We start from the raw sequence: 12,016 nt of genomic DNA on the forward strand, positions 1-12,016 counted from the left end.
ATACCAGCGGCATCAAGCATGATGCACAGTACGATGTTTTTCGGCGGGCACTTTCCCAATCGTTAAATTGCGAGAAGAATGCGACGCAACGTCTGAGCAGAAGTTGAGGCAATTCCAATGGTCTTGTGAGGTAGCTGCTAGTTACGAGAAAGGGACACATGATATCAACTAGCCTAATTAAAACTAACCTAGACGAGAAGTGGCAAGCGCCCAGGTTGGGGTATGAAATGCAGCGGACCCTCCACCCAAAACAAATGAGAAACAAAATCAAATTGTAATACATAGGTAAAATGTATCAATCATAATCACAAAGTACAAGGAAACAAAAATGTAATATGGTGAATTAGTTAAACTAATTGAGAAGTTGAGACATTCAGTTTAAACATTATAGTGCCTGTGATGACTTTGATCATGAGCTTACGAAGACATCTTGGAAGACGAGGGGGTGGAGATTCCTGAGTAAATAAAAGATACTTAAACTCGATAAGGCACCGTAACCAATTAGCGCTAAACTCTCACAACAGTTGTTGGGGAGAAGGGTGAGCAAAAATACCAAGAAGTAGTTACTGGAGACTTCCAGCGCTTCCATAGAGCAAAGGAAAAGTAATAGCCGAAGGGGCTGAAAAGAGACGAAAGAAAATGGGAAGCACTAGGTAATGTGTCACAACCCAGAGTCAAGAACAGAGAGCTGATGAGTGAATGGTTTAGCATAAATACAGGAGTGAGGCAAGGGAGAGTGCTCTCCCCTTTGCTTTTCATAATATACATGGACAGATGCCTAAAGGAAGTGTGTATATTGGAGGAAAAGGAGATTACACTGGCTTATGCAGACGATGTAGCTGTTGTGACAGAAAACCAACAAGATCTCCAAGAATCCACGATAACATGGAATGGCACCTTAAACAGACTGGGGATGAGAATGAATAAACGAAAGACAAATCATGAAAATAGGCCGAATCAAGGGAGAATGTAATATTTATATTGAAAACATTAAACCGAAGCAGACTGAGAAATTTAGTTATCTTGGAATACTTTTTGATGAAGAAAACAGGCAAAATATAGAATTATCAAATAGAATTAAGAAATACAATACAAATACCAATGCATTATACTCCATACCTAAGGATAGAAACATCCGAACAAAGGCCAAAACTATTATATTTACAACAGTATTAAGACCAGTATTTCTTTATGGGTCAGAAACTTGGACACTGAGAAGAACATCTTCGCAAATACAAACAGCAGAAATGAGTCCTGAAAATGACTCGAGGAATGACTAGACATGATAGAATTAGAAATGAAGAAACTAGGGAGCGATTAAGAGTAAAATCTGTGCTGAAGATAATTGAAAAGAACAAATTGGGATGGTATGGGCATGTTTCAAAGAATGGAAGACACAAGACACGCAAAGAAATTCTTGGAGTGGGTTCTTCCTGGGAGGAGGCCGGTAGGGCGCCCTAGGAAACAATAAACACAGGGAGTGGAAGAAGCTGCTGAACAAAGTGGAAGGAAGTTGCAAGAAATAATTAGAGATGAGGACTTCCGGGACAGAGACCTATGGCGAAGATTCGTAGAGGCCGGACAATGACAGGCGTAGGCTATGCCGCATAGCTACCTTGCGTCTGGTGAGAAAGGCGAAAAATTCCTCTCTGAGTAACCATCCGCGATCCTAGTTCGAACACCCCTCAATATTGCAACAAACGTCTAGGTTCGTTGCAGTATGTATGCATATGTATGTACATATATACCCTATGCATGTATGTATGTATAGTAGGCCTATGTATGTACGTATGTAACCTGTATGTGTGACTACCTAATTGTATCTGATTGTATGTATCATATACGTATATGTATATACATAAATTTATCTCAGTTATAGGAAGAATATTTCCCATATTTTGTGCTGTGGCATGTCGATATAAAACTCATAGGCATAGAAATCAAAGTGCGCGTGGGACGCACGATTTAGAAATCTATTTAAATTTAAAGAGTAAAATTATAGTAAATAGCCAAAAAATAGTACAATTTCTTTTAGAATTATTGTAAAAATTAGGAAGGAGAATATGAAACCTACATATAACCCTTGTCGGAATAAATAGTGTTTTTTCCGTTTTTGTAATCGCTCACAACCTTTCAAATAGTAAACATTGAAGAAGGCGGAAACTTAAAAGTGCTCAAGGTGTTGAAGGTGCTTACAAACTAAACGCATACATATAAGAGAAAGAAAAACCCTATTGAGGCAGAAAATAAACCAGAGGAGAAAGAGGAAAACATGGAAGCAAGAACAGAGTTTGACGTTGACTCTGCTTGCAAATGGCTTGTTCAGAGTAAGTACACTGAATAACTATTAACTGACAGTCACACTGTCACACTCCTTCAACCCTTGTTATTTTATGGAATACATATGGTAATGGTAGGTATGAGCATAACATTTTCAGTTTTTGTTTAACCCTTAAATTCTTGTTGCATATGAAATAACATTTCATGAGAATCAAGATGCTTTTTAAAATTTTGAAATAGCTTGAAAAATAAGGGAGATACGATTTATAGTTTTACCCAACCATAGAATTTGATACATGGCTTATGTGTTTCTGGTGAGAAATGTTGTGATATGAACGATGGTGTACATCATTTCCGTCGCAAATGCGTACTTTTGAAGTAATTAAGTATTGAAATTATGCACTCATGCCTACATCTCCCGAACGATCTGGGGGAACGTGTGGGAATTCGGGGTTTTTGGGTGGGGAAGACTAATAAAGGACAATTTATAGTTTCACCCAACCATTATTTTTCTATTCTGATTTTTTGGCTAGACTACTATATAACAAAGTGTGAGAATTAAGGGTGGTAATTTGTAAAGATTTTGGTAAAGAAATACACATAAACTCTAAACCACTGGTCCAATTTTATTGATATTTGGAATATTTGGGTTTTTGCATGTCAAAATTCAAAAACAATGTCATGTGGAACATCTGCCATCTCCATCATAATCATACAAAATTTGCCTTTTCTTTTCATGGCAACTATTAAGACTTAAGTCTTAAGAGTTAAGTTGTCAATTTAGAGATGATCATCCATAAAATCCAAACCCCTGGCCCAATTGACATGCAACTTAGTATATGAAGGTTTTATGGGTCAACAAATCACCTGAGCATATCAAAAACAATGCAGGACCTTCCTTTTGTACTTTCTTATGAACACCTATCATGTTGCCATGGCAACTATTGTCAATTTAGAGATAATCATCCATAGAATCTAAACCACTGCCCCAATTGACATGCAACTTTGCATGTGAAGGTTTTATGGGCCAACAAATCACTTTTACACTAATCTTACTAACATCTATCATGTAACATGTTCCATCAATGTAATGTATGTGCAGCTAAAAGAACTCTATCACATTAAAAAGTGCATAATTAGGTGCCTTAGCCCTTACCCTTAGCTTGTCTCTCAGTACACTAACCAGTCAGTACTGCAACTATCTTAAGACCTAACATAAATTTATGTTGAAATCGGCGAATTATTTTTTACACCAATTTACTGAAATAGAAAAATGAATAAAGTATTTTTACTTTCAAAGGAGTTATTTTGTTTAATCATATCTATAATCATGATAATCTGAATAAACAGCCTTATTTCAACAGCTCATGTCTATTATCATGATGGGACCTAGAATAAAATTTAAGTCTTGTCTCTTGACCTCTACTAGTCTTGAGACTTCTCATGGTCATGGACATGGTCCATGACATGGAATACTGACCATATTATTAATAGTTATTTCATATACTTGCTATCATAGCCATAGCCGGCTATGTAATAGGCATAGCATAGCCTGTCCAACATCTTAAAATTCATACCATAACAATGTAAGTATTATTTGTGAACAACATCCTCTATGACTACTACTAGTAGTATCTCTGACATGTAAAGTGTAAATGAACATGACAAAGTATCAGAGAATATGCCTACATTACCAACAGTCTTAAAGTTGTTCATTTCTGGGAGAAAATAGGCTAAAAAACATGAATATTACATTAAAATATTCATATATAATTGCCATGTCTTTAGATTTCCACTCAGAACTAATTTGCCACAGCTGATAGCCAAATTTGTGTTTAAATCATTTTTTTTTTTTAAGAACTGGCATACACTTGCAGAACAGCAAGACAATTTGAAAATCCTGCATATGCACTGAATGCTACAAGCATTCAAACTGAGGCATACCCATTAGAGCAGACTGCAAAAGATGGCGGTGTAAATATCTTCCCTTCAATTTTTTTTTTCATCCATTCCAGTAGTTTGCTTCTTGGTCCTCCAGTGTGCTCCAGTTTCCACATAAGTTAATTGTGAGGTACTTTATCAAATGCCCTCTCAAGGTTGAGGTACACACAGTCCACCCACCCCTCTCTCTTGCAATGCATCAATCACTCAAGTAAGAAATTAAGAGGCTAGACACACATGACCATCCATGTCTGAAGTTAGACTGACTCTGTGAGAATGTTTATCTCTTCAAGATATTTGGTCCATCAGTCTTTCACAATCCTTTTACATAATTTCAATATTGTGCCGGTTAGTGACACTGGGTTATAATTTAGTGGTGTCTCCTTATTTCTATCCTTGTGTATTGGTACCACATTAGCCCTTTTCCAGTCAAGCAACAATATGCCTTCTTTCAAGAAATATATGATAAAATTGTGAATCTTGTCTGCTAGTTGTTCCCTACATTCTTTAATCATCCTATTTGAGATCCTGTCAGGTCCTGAAGCTTTTGTCACATCCAATGATCCCAAAATATTGAGCACTTCCCACACTTCTATGTTTATATCTTCTAAACCTTAATTTTTGCTTCTATCTCTTTCTAAAAAAAAAAAAAAAATGCTCTCCTTTGTGAAGACTGATTGGAAACTTTCATTATTTCTGCCTGAAGTGAGGCCTCTTCAAAGACCTCACCACTCACCATTAATTTGGTGATTACTTCCCTCTATTTCAGTTTATCATTGGTAAACCTGTAAAAATGTTTTGGTTCATCTTTACATTTACTACACCTCTTTCAAAATTTTCTTCATCCTCCCAGTGATTTCTTGTATAGTCATTTCTAGCTCGTTTGTAAGCTTCTTTTGTTTTATTGCTTCTTCTCTTCCTCCATTTTCCCCAAGCCATGCCCCTGGTCTTTTTTGCAATCTCACACCATTTCAATCCTGTTTCTGCTTTTTCCTTCCTTCTTTGGCACATGTTTGTTCACTCCCAAGTTGTAAATATCAAGATTTCCATTTTCCTCCATATTCTCGTAGTATTCATGAATTCCACATCAACCTTGTCATTAAATTATCTAGTATAACATTATTAAACCTAACCACTTAGTTGGGAGCCTAGCCTAACCCAAGGACACTAGTGGGGGTATTGTGCACCGAGGAGGTGCTAAGATGAGAGGGAGGGTGGAGGGGTGTGGAGTGTATTCAGGGATGGAATGGAAGGGAATGATTTTATGCCTTTTCCTTTTTGGCTACCTCCCTTGTATGGGGGAAAAAGCCTTGGTATATGTATTTATGTATGTAAGATTTATTTCATTTATCCATACATGACCAATAATTGTTTAGCAAGATGTAGAACCAATATCATGCTCTTATCACCTGGTTTGTATTACAGATTCTAAAAAGAAAAAGAAGGATATTGACAAACACGTGTTAAAGATTGTACTGAAGACCATCCGAGAAAAGGCTCATACAGATGGACTTGAAAAGAATTCAATGAAAATTTTGGCACATTCTATTGTCTTCAGTGACTCCTATGGTAAGTCAATTAATGTTTTTATGATTGGAAGACAGTTTTGATGTGATCAGGGAATGATGCATGTTTTTTATTTTCATTTATTTTGAGAACTGTTTTATCTATCTCCAAGGGCTTTTCCCCCCTTACCAGGGAGGTAGCCATAATCAAAAGGCATGTACCCACTTCATTCCCATCCACCACCCTTTCCTCCCTTCCATCATAGCTCCTCATGGATGACCCATCATCCCCCCATCCTGCCCACTCCCCTGGGTCAGAAGCAATGTAGCGAGACACAGTACATCCACATCATGGCCGCTTCATTTAATTGGTCCCCCCCCCTCTCCATGCCCTCATGCAGAAAAATAGAATAAGGTGAGAAATCCCTTCAGGCTACATCAAAATATCATTCACACATAACCACTCCTTAACCTCCCCCCATCCCCCTTCCCTCCATTCCTTGCATCACAGTATCATCTATACACAGCCATTTTCCACTCACCCCCTATTTCCTACCTTGCTCAACAGATATCCTCTTGCTCAGTGCCCTTTTCACCCTATCCATTCATCTCATCTTTGGTTGTTCTGTCATGTTCACTCTATCCACCTCTGCTTTCCACACCTCTTTTATTAATCTTTCTTTACTCATTTTTTCCATGTGTCCAAACCATCCCAGTGCTCTTTCATCAATCCTATTTGCCATCTCCTTTTCCACCCCTGCTCTCCTCCTCACACATTTTTTACTGTTTTCCACCCAGATTCCAAATGTGGTTTGTTATCAGTGTTTTACCCCATCCATCCATCTCATCCTTGGTCACCCCTTCATGTTCATTCCTTCCACCTCTGCCTTCCACATCTCTTTTACTAATCATTCTTCACTCATTCCTTCCATGTGTCCAAACCATCCCAATACTCTTTCATCAACCCTATCTCCCAACTCCCTTTCCACCCCTGCCCTCCTCATCTCGATTCTCACTCTGTTCAACCTAGTATTCCCTACCATACTTCTCAGGCATTTCATCTCATGTTTCTGCCCCATAAAGTGCTGTCAGCATCATTCCTTCATACAATCTCCACTTAGCATCCATTCCCAAATGTCTACTTCTCATTACACTTTTTAATCCCCCAAGGCATTTATTCGTTTCTCTCAATCTACATTCTACCTCCACCTCCACTCCTCCCTTTCCTGCCACATTACCCAAGTATCTAAAGATATCCACACTCTCCAGTCTCTCTCCCTTAATACCCACTTCCAGTTTGCTGCCACATTCTCCCATTGTAAATCTCATCACCTTAGTTTTATCCACATTTATCTTCAACTTCCTTATTTTGCATACCTTCCCATACTTGTCACTAACTTCCTTAATCCCTCCTCTGATCCTGCCACAAATGCAGTGTCATCAGCAAATAACAATTGGCTTATCTCCCACGCACATTAAAAGACCCAAAATTTCTGTTTGAAAGGCTCCTTCCAGACCCCACTAGGATGCCTAATCCTAGCCCCATTCCACTTTTGTTGCTTTTTACAACTAGAGTGGAACACTCAGTGGCAGTATTCTTCTCCCCCACCACAGGGTTCTGCAAAAAAAGGAAATGAAGATTCAGAGACTTGGTACAGGACAGTATTAAGAGTGGGAGGGGACAGCATAATGGAGGGGCAGTCACAGTATAATAAAGTATCATCATTTCTCTATGGATAGAGATTTCCTCTGTCACAGACAAAATGATGTGTGGCTCTGGTCTGTAGGGGCACCCCATATAGACCCTAAATTATCAGTTGCTACTGAGCAGCTTTTAACCAATGATAGCATGCAGCCAATACCTCAGATGAGGTATATAATGTTTGTCATGACAGTCTTTATTGCATGCTATATTACCCCACTATTTAATAGTTCAAGGAGGGAGTCATAAAGTGTGCAAGGATGGTGTGCGGAACAAGAAGGACGGGAAAATAGAAGAAAGGGTAGTGAATGGTGGGATGAGGAAACAAAGAAGGTTGTAGAAGAGAAGAAGCGAGCTTTCACAGATTGGTTACAAAATAGGACGAGGGAGTCATATGAGAGGTACAAAGAAAAGAAAAGAGAAGTAAAGCAAAAGGTAAAGGAGGCAAAGAGGAGAGCAGATGTGAAATGGGGTAAGAGTATGACAGAAAATTTTGAAAGTAATAAAAAGATGTTTTGGAAAGAAATTAAGAGAGAAAGAGGAGGCGAATCAAGTAGAGAAGAAAAAGTAAAAGGTGCAGATGGACAGATGATAATGGAAGAGAAGGCAGTAAGGGGAAGATGGGCACAATATTTTAGGGAGTTGCTAAATGTGAAGGAGGATAGGGAGGGAAAGATAGCTGCAGTGGAAAATGCGAAGAAAATGAGAGTGAGGAGAATGGAGGAGAAATAAGGAAGGATGAGGTGAAGGCAGTTGTTAAGATGATGAAAGCAGGTAAGGCACCTGGTCTGGATGGATGCCATGCAGAATGTCTGAAAAAGGGAGGTACAGTGATGGTGGACTGGCTGGTGAGGTTATTTAATGTTTGCTGGAGAGAGGGTAGAGTGCCGGAGGACTGGAGGAGTGCCTGTATAGTTCCTCTTTACAAGGGAAAAGGGGACAAGTGTGAATGTAGTAGTTTGAGAGGGATTAGCTTGTTAAGTGTAGTTGGGAAGGCTTATGGGAGGATCTTGATTGAGAGGATTAGGAGAGGAACAGAAGGAGTAATTGGTGAGGAACAGTGTGGATTTAGGACAGGTAGAGGTTGTGTAGATCAGATCTTTGTGGTAAGACAGATATGTGAGAAAGCTATAGGAAAGGGGAAGGATATTTTTTGGGCTTTTATGGATGTGGAAAAGGCTTATGATAGGGTAGACAGAAAGGCACTGTGGGAGGTTATGCAGATATACGGGATAGGAAGAAAGCTTCTAGGAGCAGTCAAGAGTTTTTGTGAGAGTAGTAGAGCTTGTGTCAGGATTGGAAATGGAGAGAGTGAGTGGTTCGAGGTAAAGGTGGGACTTCGTCAAGGATGCGTTATGTCGCCCTGGCTGTTCAACTTATACATGGATGGGGTGGTGTGAGAGGTAAATGCAAGGGTAGTGGGTCAGGGATTGGAGATGGTTAAAGAAAATGGAGAAAAGTGGGAGGTGAGCCAGCTGTTGTTTGCGGACGACACTGCGCTTGTGGCAGGATTGGAGGAGGGATTGAGGAAGTTGGTGGCAGAGTTTGGGAGAGTATGTGATAGAAGAAAGCTAAAGATAAATGTGGGTAAAAGTAAGGTGATGAGATGTACAAGGGGTGAAAGTGGCAGTAGACTGGAAGTGAGCATTAAGGGAGAGCGACTGGAGGAAGTGGATAGTTTTAAATACTTGGGTGCAAATGTGGCAAGAAAAGGTGGAGTGAAGGTGGAGGTAGAATGTAGATTGAGAGAAGCGAGTAAATGCCTTGGTGGATTAAAGAGTGTAATGAGGAATAGACATTTGGGAATGGATGCTAAGAGGAGACTGTATGAAGGAGTGATTGTGCCAACAGCACTGTATGGGGCAGAAACATGGAACATACGAGAAGAAGAGAGAAGGAGTTTGAATGTGTTTGAGATGAGGTGTCTGAGAAGTATGATGGGGGTTACTAGGCTAGATAGGGTGAGAAATGAGGAGGTGAGGAGGAGAACAGAGGTGGAAAAGGAGCTGGGAGATAGGGTTGATGAAAGAATATTAGGATGGTTTGGACATATGGAAAGAATGAGTGAAGAAAGACTAGTAAAAGAGGTATGGAAGGCAGATGTGGAGGGAGTGAACATGAGGGGACATCCTAGGATGAGGTGGATGGATGGGATGAAGGGGGCTTTGGGGAAGAGGGGAATGTCTGTTGAGGAAGGACGGGAGAGGACAGAAGACGGGTGAATGGAGAATGGTTGTATATGGATGATGTTGTGATTGCATGAGGTGGAATGGGCAGGGGGATGGGGGGTGAGGTAGTATGTGTGAGGAAAATTTGACGCAGCCCGAAGGGATTTCTCCCCGTCTTCTCCTTTTATGCAATGGGGGGACGGAGAGGGGGGTCGCCAATTTAATGAAGCGGCCTTGCTGTGGATGTGCTGTGTCTTGCGACACTGCTTCTGACCCAGGGCAGTGGACAAGGTGCAGGGATGACCTGTCATCCAGGAGGTGCTCAGATAAGAGGGAGGATGGAGGGGTGTGGAGTGCATTCAGGGATGGAATGGGTGGAAATGATTTTATGCCTTTTCCTTTTTGGCTACCTCCCTTGTAAGGGGGAAAAAGCCTTGGTTGTATGTATGTATGTATTTAATAGTAGATGTCATGTGGATTTCATTGATCTTTGAAACACTCCTTATGGATGTAGGGTGATTGTTGAAAAAGAAAAAGAAATCATTGTCCTCTATTCCTTGTTCATAGTGTGCTATTTCACCTTGTATATGAAACTGAGGTGATGTGATTTATGTATATTTTGATGGACCTTTTGGATTTCCTGTAGATATCGTCTCAAGGCAAAATGTGCTGTATTCTCTCATCCCAGAAGATGACTTTCCATATGAATTAATCCCAGCTGCCATCAGTGATGCCACAAAAATAGTAAGGCTGTTCTCAATTTGATTTTATAGTTATCTGATAGTTAATTGGATCAAAGTTTATATAGAAGTTGCATTTATGATATTGAATATAAGGCAGGTGCAAAATATTCAATATATATGTATGATTAGTAAGCCTTAATCATTCCCTTTACTGAAATAGAATAAAATTTTTAGCAATATTTTTGTTAGAATTATTATTTTGCTCTCCTTGTATTCGCTTTTTATGAACATTTTTTATGAATACCGAGATGATTATTTGGATGTATGGAAAGAACAAGTGAAAAAAGTCTAGCAAAAAGAGTGGAAAGCAGAAGTGAATGGAGTGAAATTAAAGAGGAAGACCATGAGAACGAGTTGAAACAGGTATTGGATGCATAAGAAATATCTTTCAATCAAGGAAGAGAGAGAGAGAGCAAAAGATAGGATTGAATGACTGTAAATGGATGAAGAAATGAAGTGGTATAAAGGGATATTCTTTTGGTCTGCTCCATAAACTATTTTGTGTGAATGAGGAGAGATCACTTTATAATGAAGCAGTTGAGGTAAACCCACTCTGCCTATTGGGTCTTGCTGCATTGCCTTTGACCTGAGTGGTTCCTTACTACTCTTCAAGTCCATAGTGCAGAGAGATACACCACTTCCATAGCAGGGCTCAACAGCTGGAGCTAGTTTACTTCCATTGCTTCATTATATGGTGACCCCCTCCTCATTCACCTCACATGATTTTCATAACAGATGAGAAGAACAACCCTTTGGGTCACATTGTCCTCTCATCCATTTATTCCTATCTTTTGCACTCTCACTACCCTGCTAAACAAACATACCTTGTGCATACAAGGTCCTCTTTATCCCATCCATTCACCTCATATTTTATCTTCCTCTCCAGTTGACTCCATTCACTTCCATATTCCACACTTTTTTTAATTGTGTAGAGAGTTATGAGAGGAAAATAAATGTATGGGTGTTTGAGGATCTCAATGATGAGTAGGAGATGAGTCAGTAAATAGAGTAGTAGGGAGATACATGATGTCTTGTCAGAACTGTAGTGAAGAGATCTTAGAGATGTATTTAGAAAGGGAGATGATGGAAGAGAGATGAGCACAAGTATATGTGGAACACCGTAATGGGGGAAGGGTGACTTATAAGGTATTAATGGACAATGTATTAGTATTTAAAAAAGAGATTGGAAGAATTCCTGATATAAATGTAATCCAAGAGAGAGGGCAAAGGATTGTCATATTATTATCTATTAGAAGGGAAAATGGATAAGGGGGGAGAGGGGGGAGTGAGGCAGAGAAGTACCGAAGCTGAGTGAATTTAATGAAGATAAAGAGAAAGCATATCAGAAATTGACAGGAGTATAGGAGGTACATACATACATACATATACCAAGGCTTTTTCCCCCTTACAAGGGAGGTAGCCAAAAAGAAAAAGCATAAAATCATTTCCACCCATTCCATCCCTGAATACACTCCACACCCCTCCACCCTCTCTCTTATCTTAGCACCTCCTGGAGGTACTGAAGGAAAAGGAGCAGAGGAAGAATGTGTATGTTTCAAAGAGGAAGTGGTGAAGTGTGCAAAATATGTGGATGAGGAGGATGGGAGGGGACAGGAGAGGCAGGAAATGGTGGGATGAAGAGGTAAAGGTAATGGTGGAAGAAAAATAGAAGTGAGC

The 12,016-nt window shown here is 39.6% G+C and overlaps 1 protein-coding gene across 1 annotated transcript in view; it reads left to right on the plus strand.

Annotated features, from left to right (window-relative positions):
- Positions 1-2,132: 2,132 nt before the first annotated feature.
- The window catches only part of LOC143018415 (centromere protein I-like), a 56,039-nt gene continuing 46,155 nt past the window's right edge, over positions 2,133-12,016 (plus strand). Inside the window, exons 1-3 of the mRNA XM_076173771.1 lie at positions 2,133-2,327; positions 5,647-5,790; positions 10,243-10,340. Of these exons, the coding sequence (XP_076029886.1) occupies positions 2,273-2,327; positions 5,647-5,790; positions 10,243-10,340 (297 nt within the window). The 5' untranslated portion in view covers positions 2,133-2,272. The remainder of the gene's footprint in view (positions 2,328-5,646; positions 5,791-10,242; positions 10,341-12,016) is intronic.

The sequence above is a fragment of the Oratosquilla oratoria genome, chromosome 34 (genome assembly GCF_046742065.1).
Source record: "Oratosquilla oratoria isolate Oo_2021 chromosome 34, ASM4674206v1, whole genome shotgun sequence".
NCBI lineage: Eukaryota > Metazoa > Arthropoda > Malacostraca > Stomatopoda > Squillidae > Oratosquilla > Oratosquilla oratoria.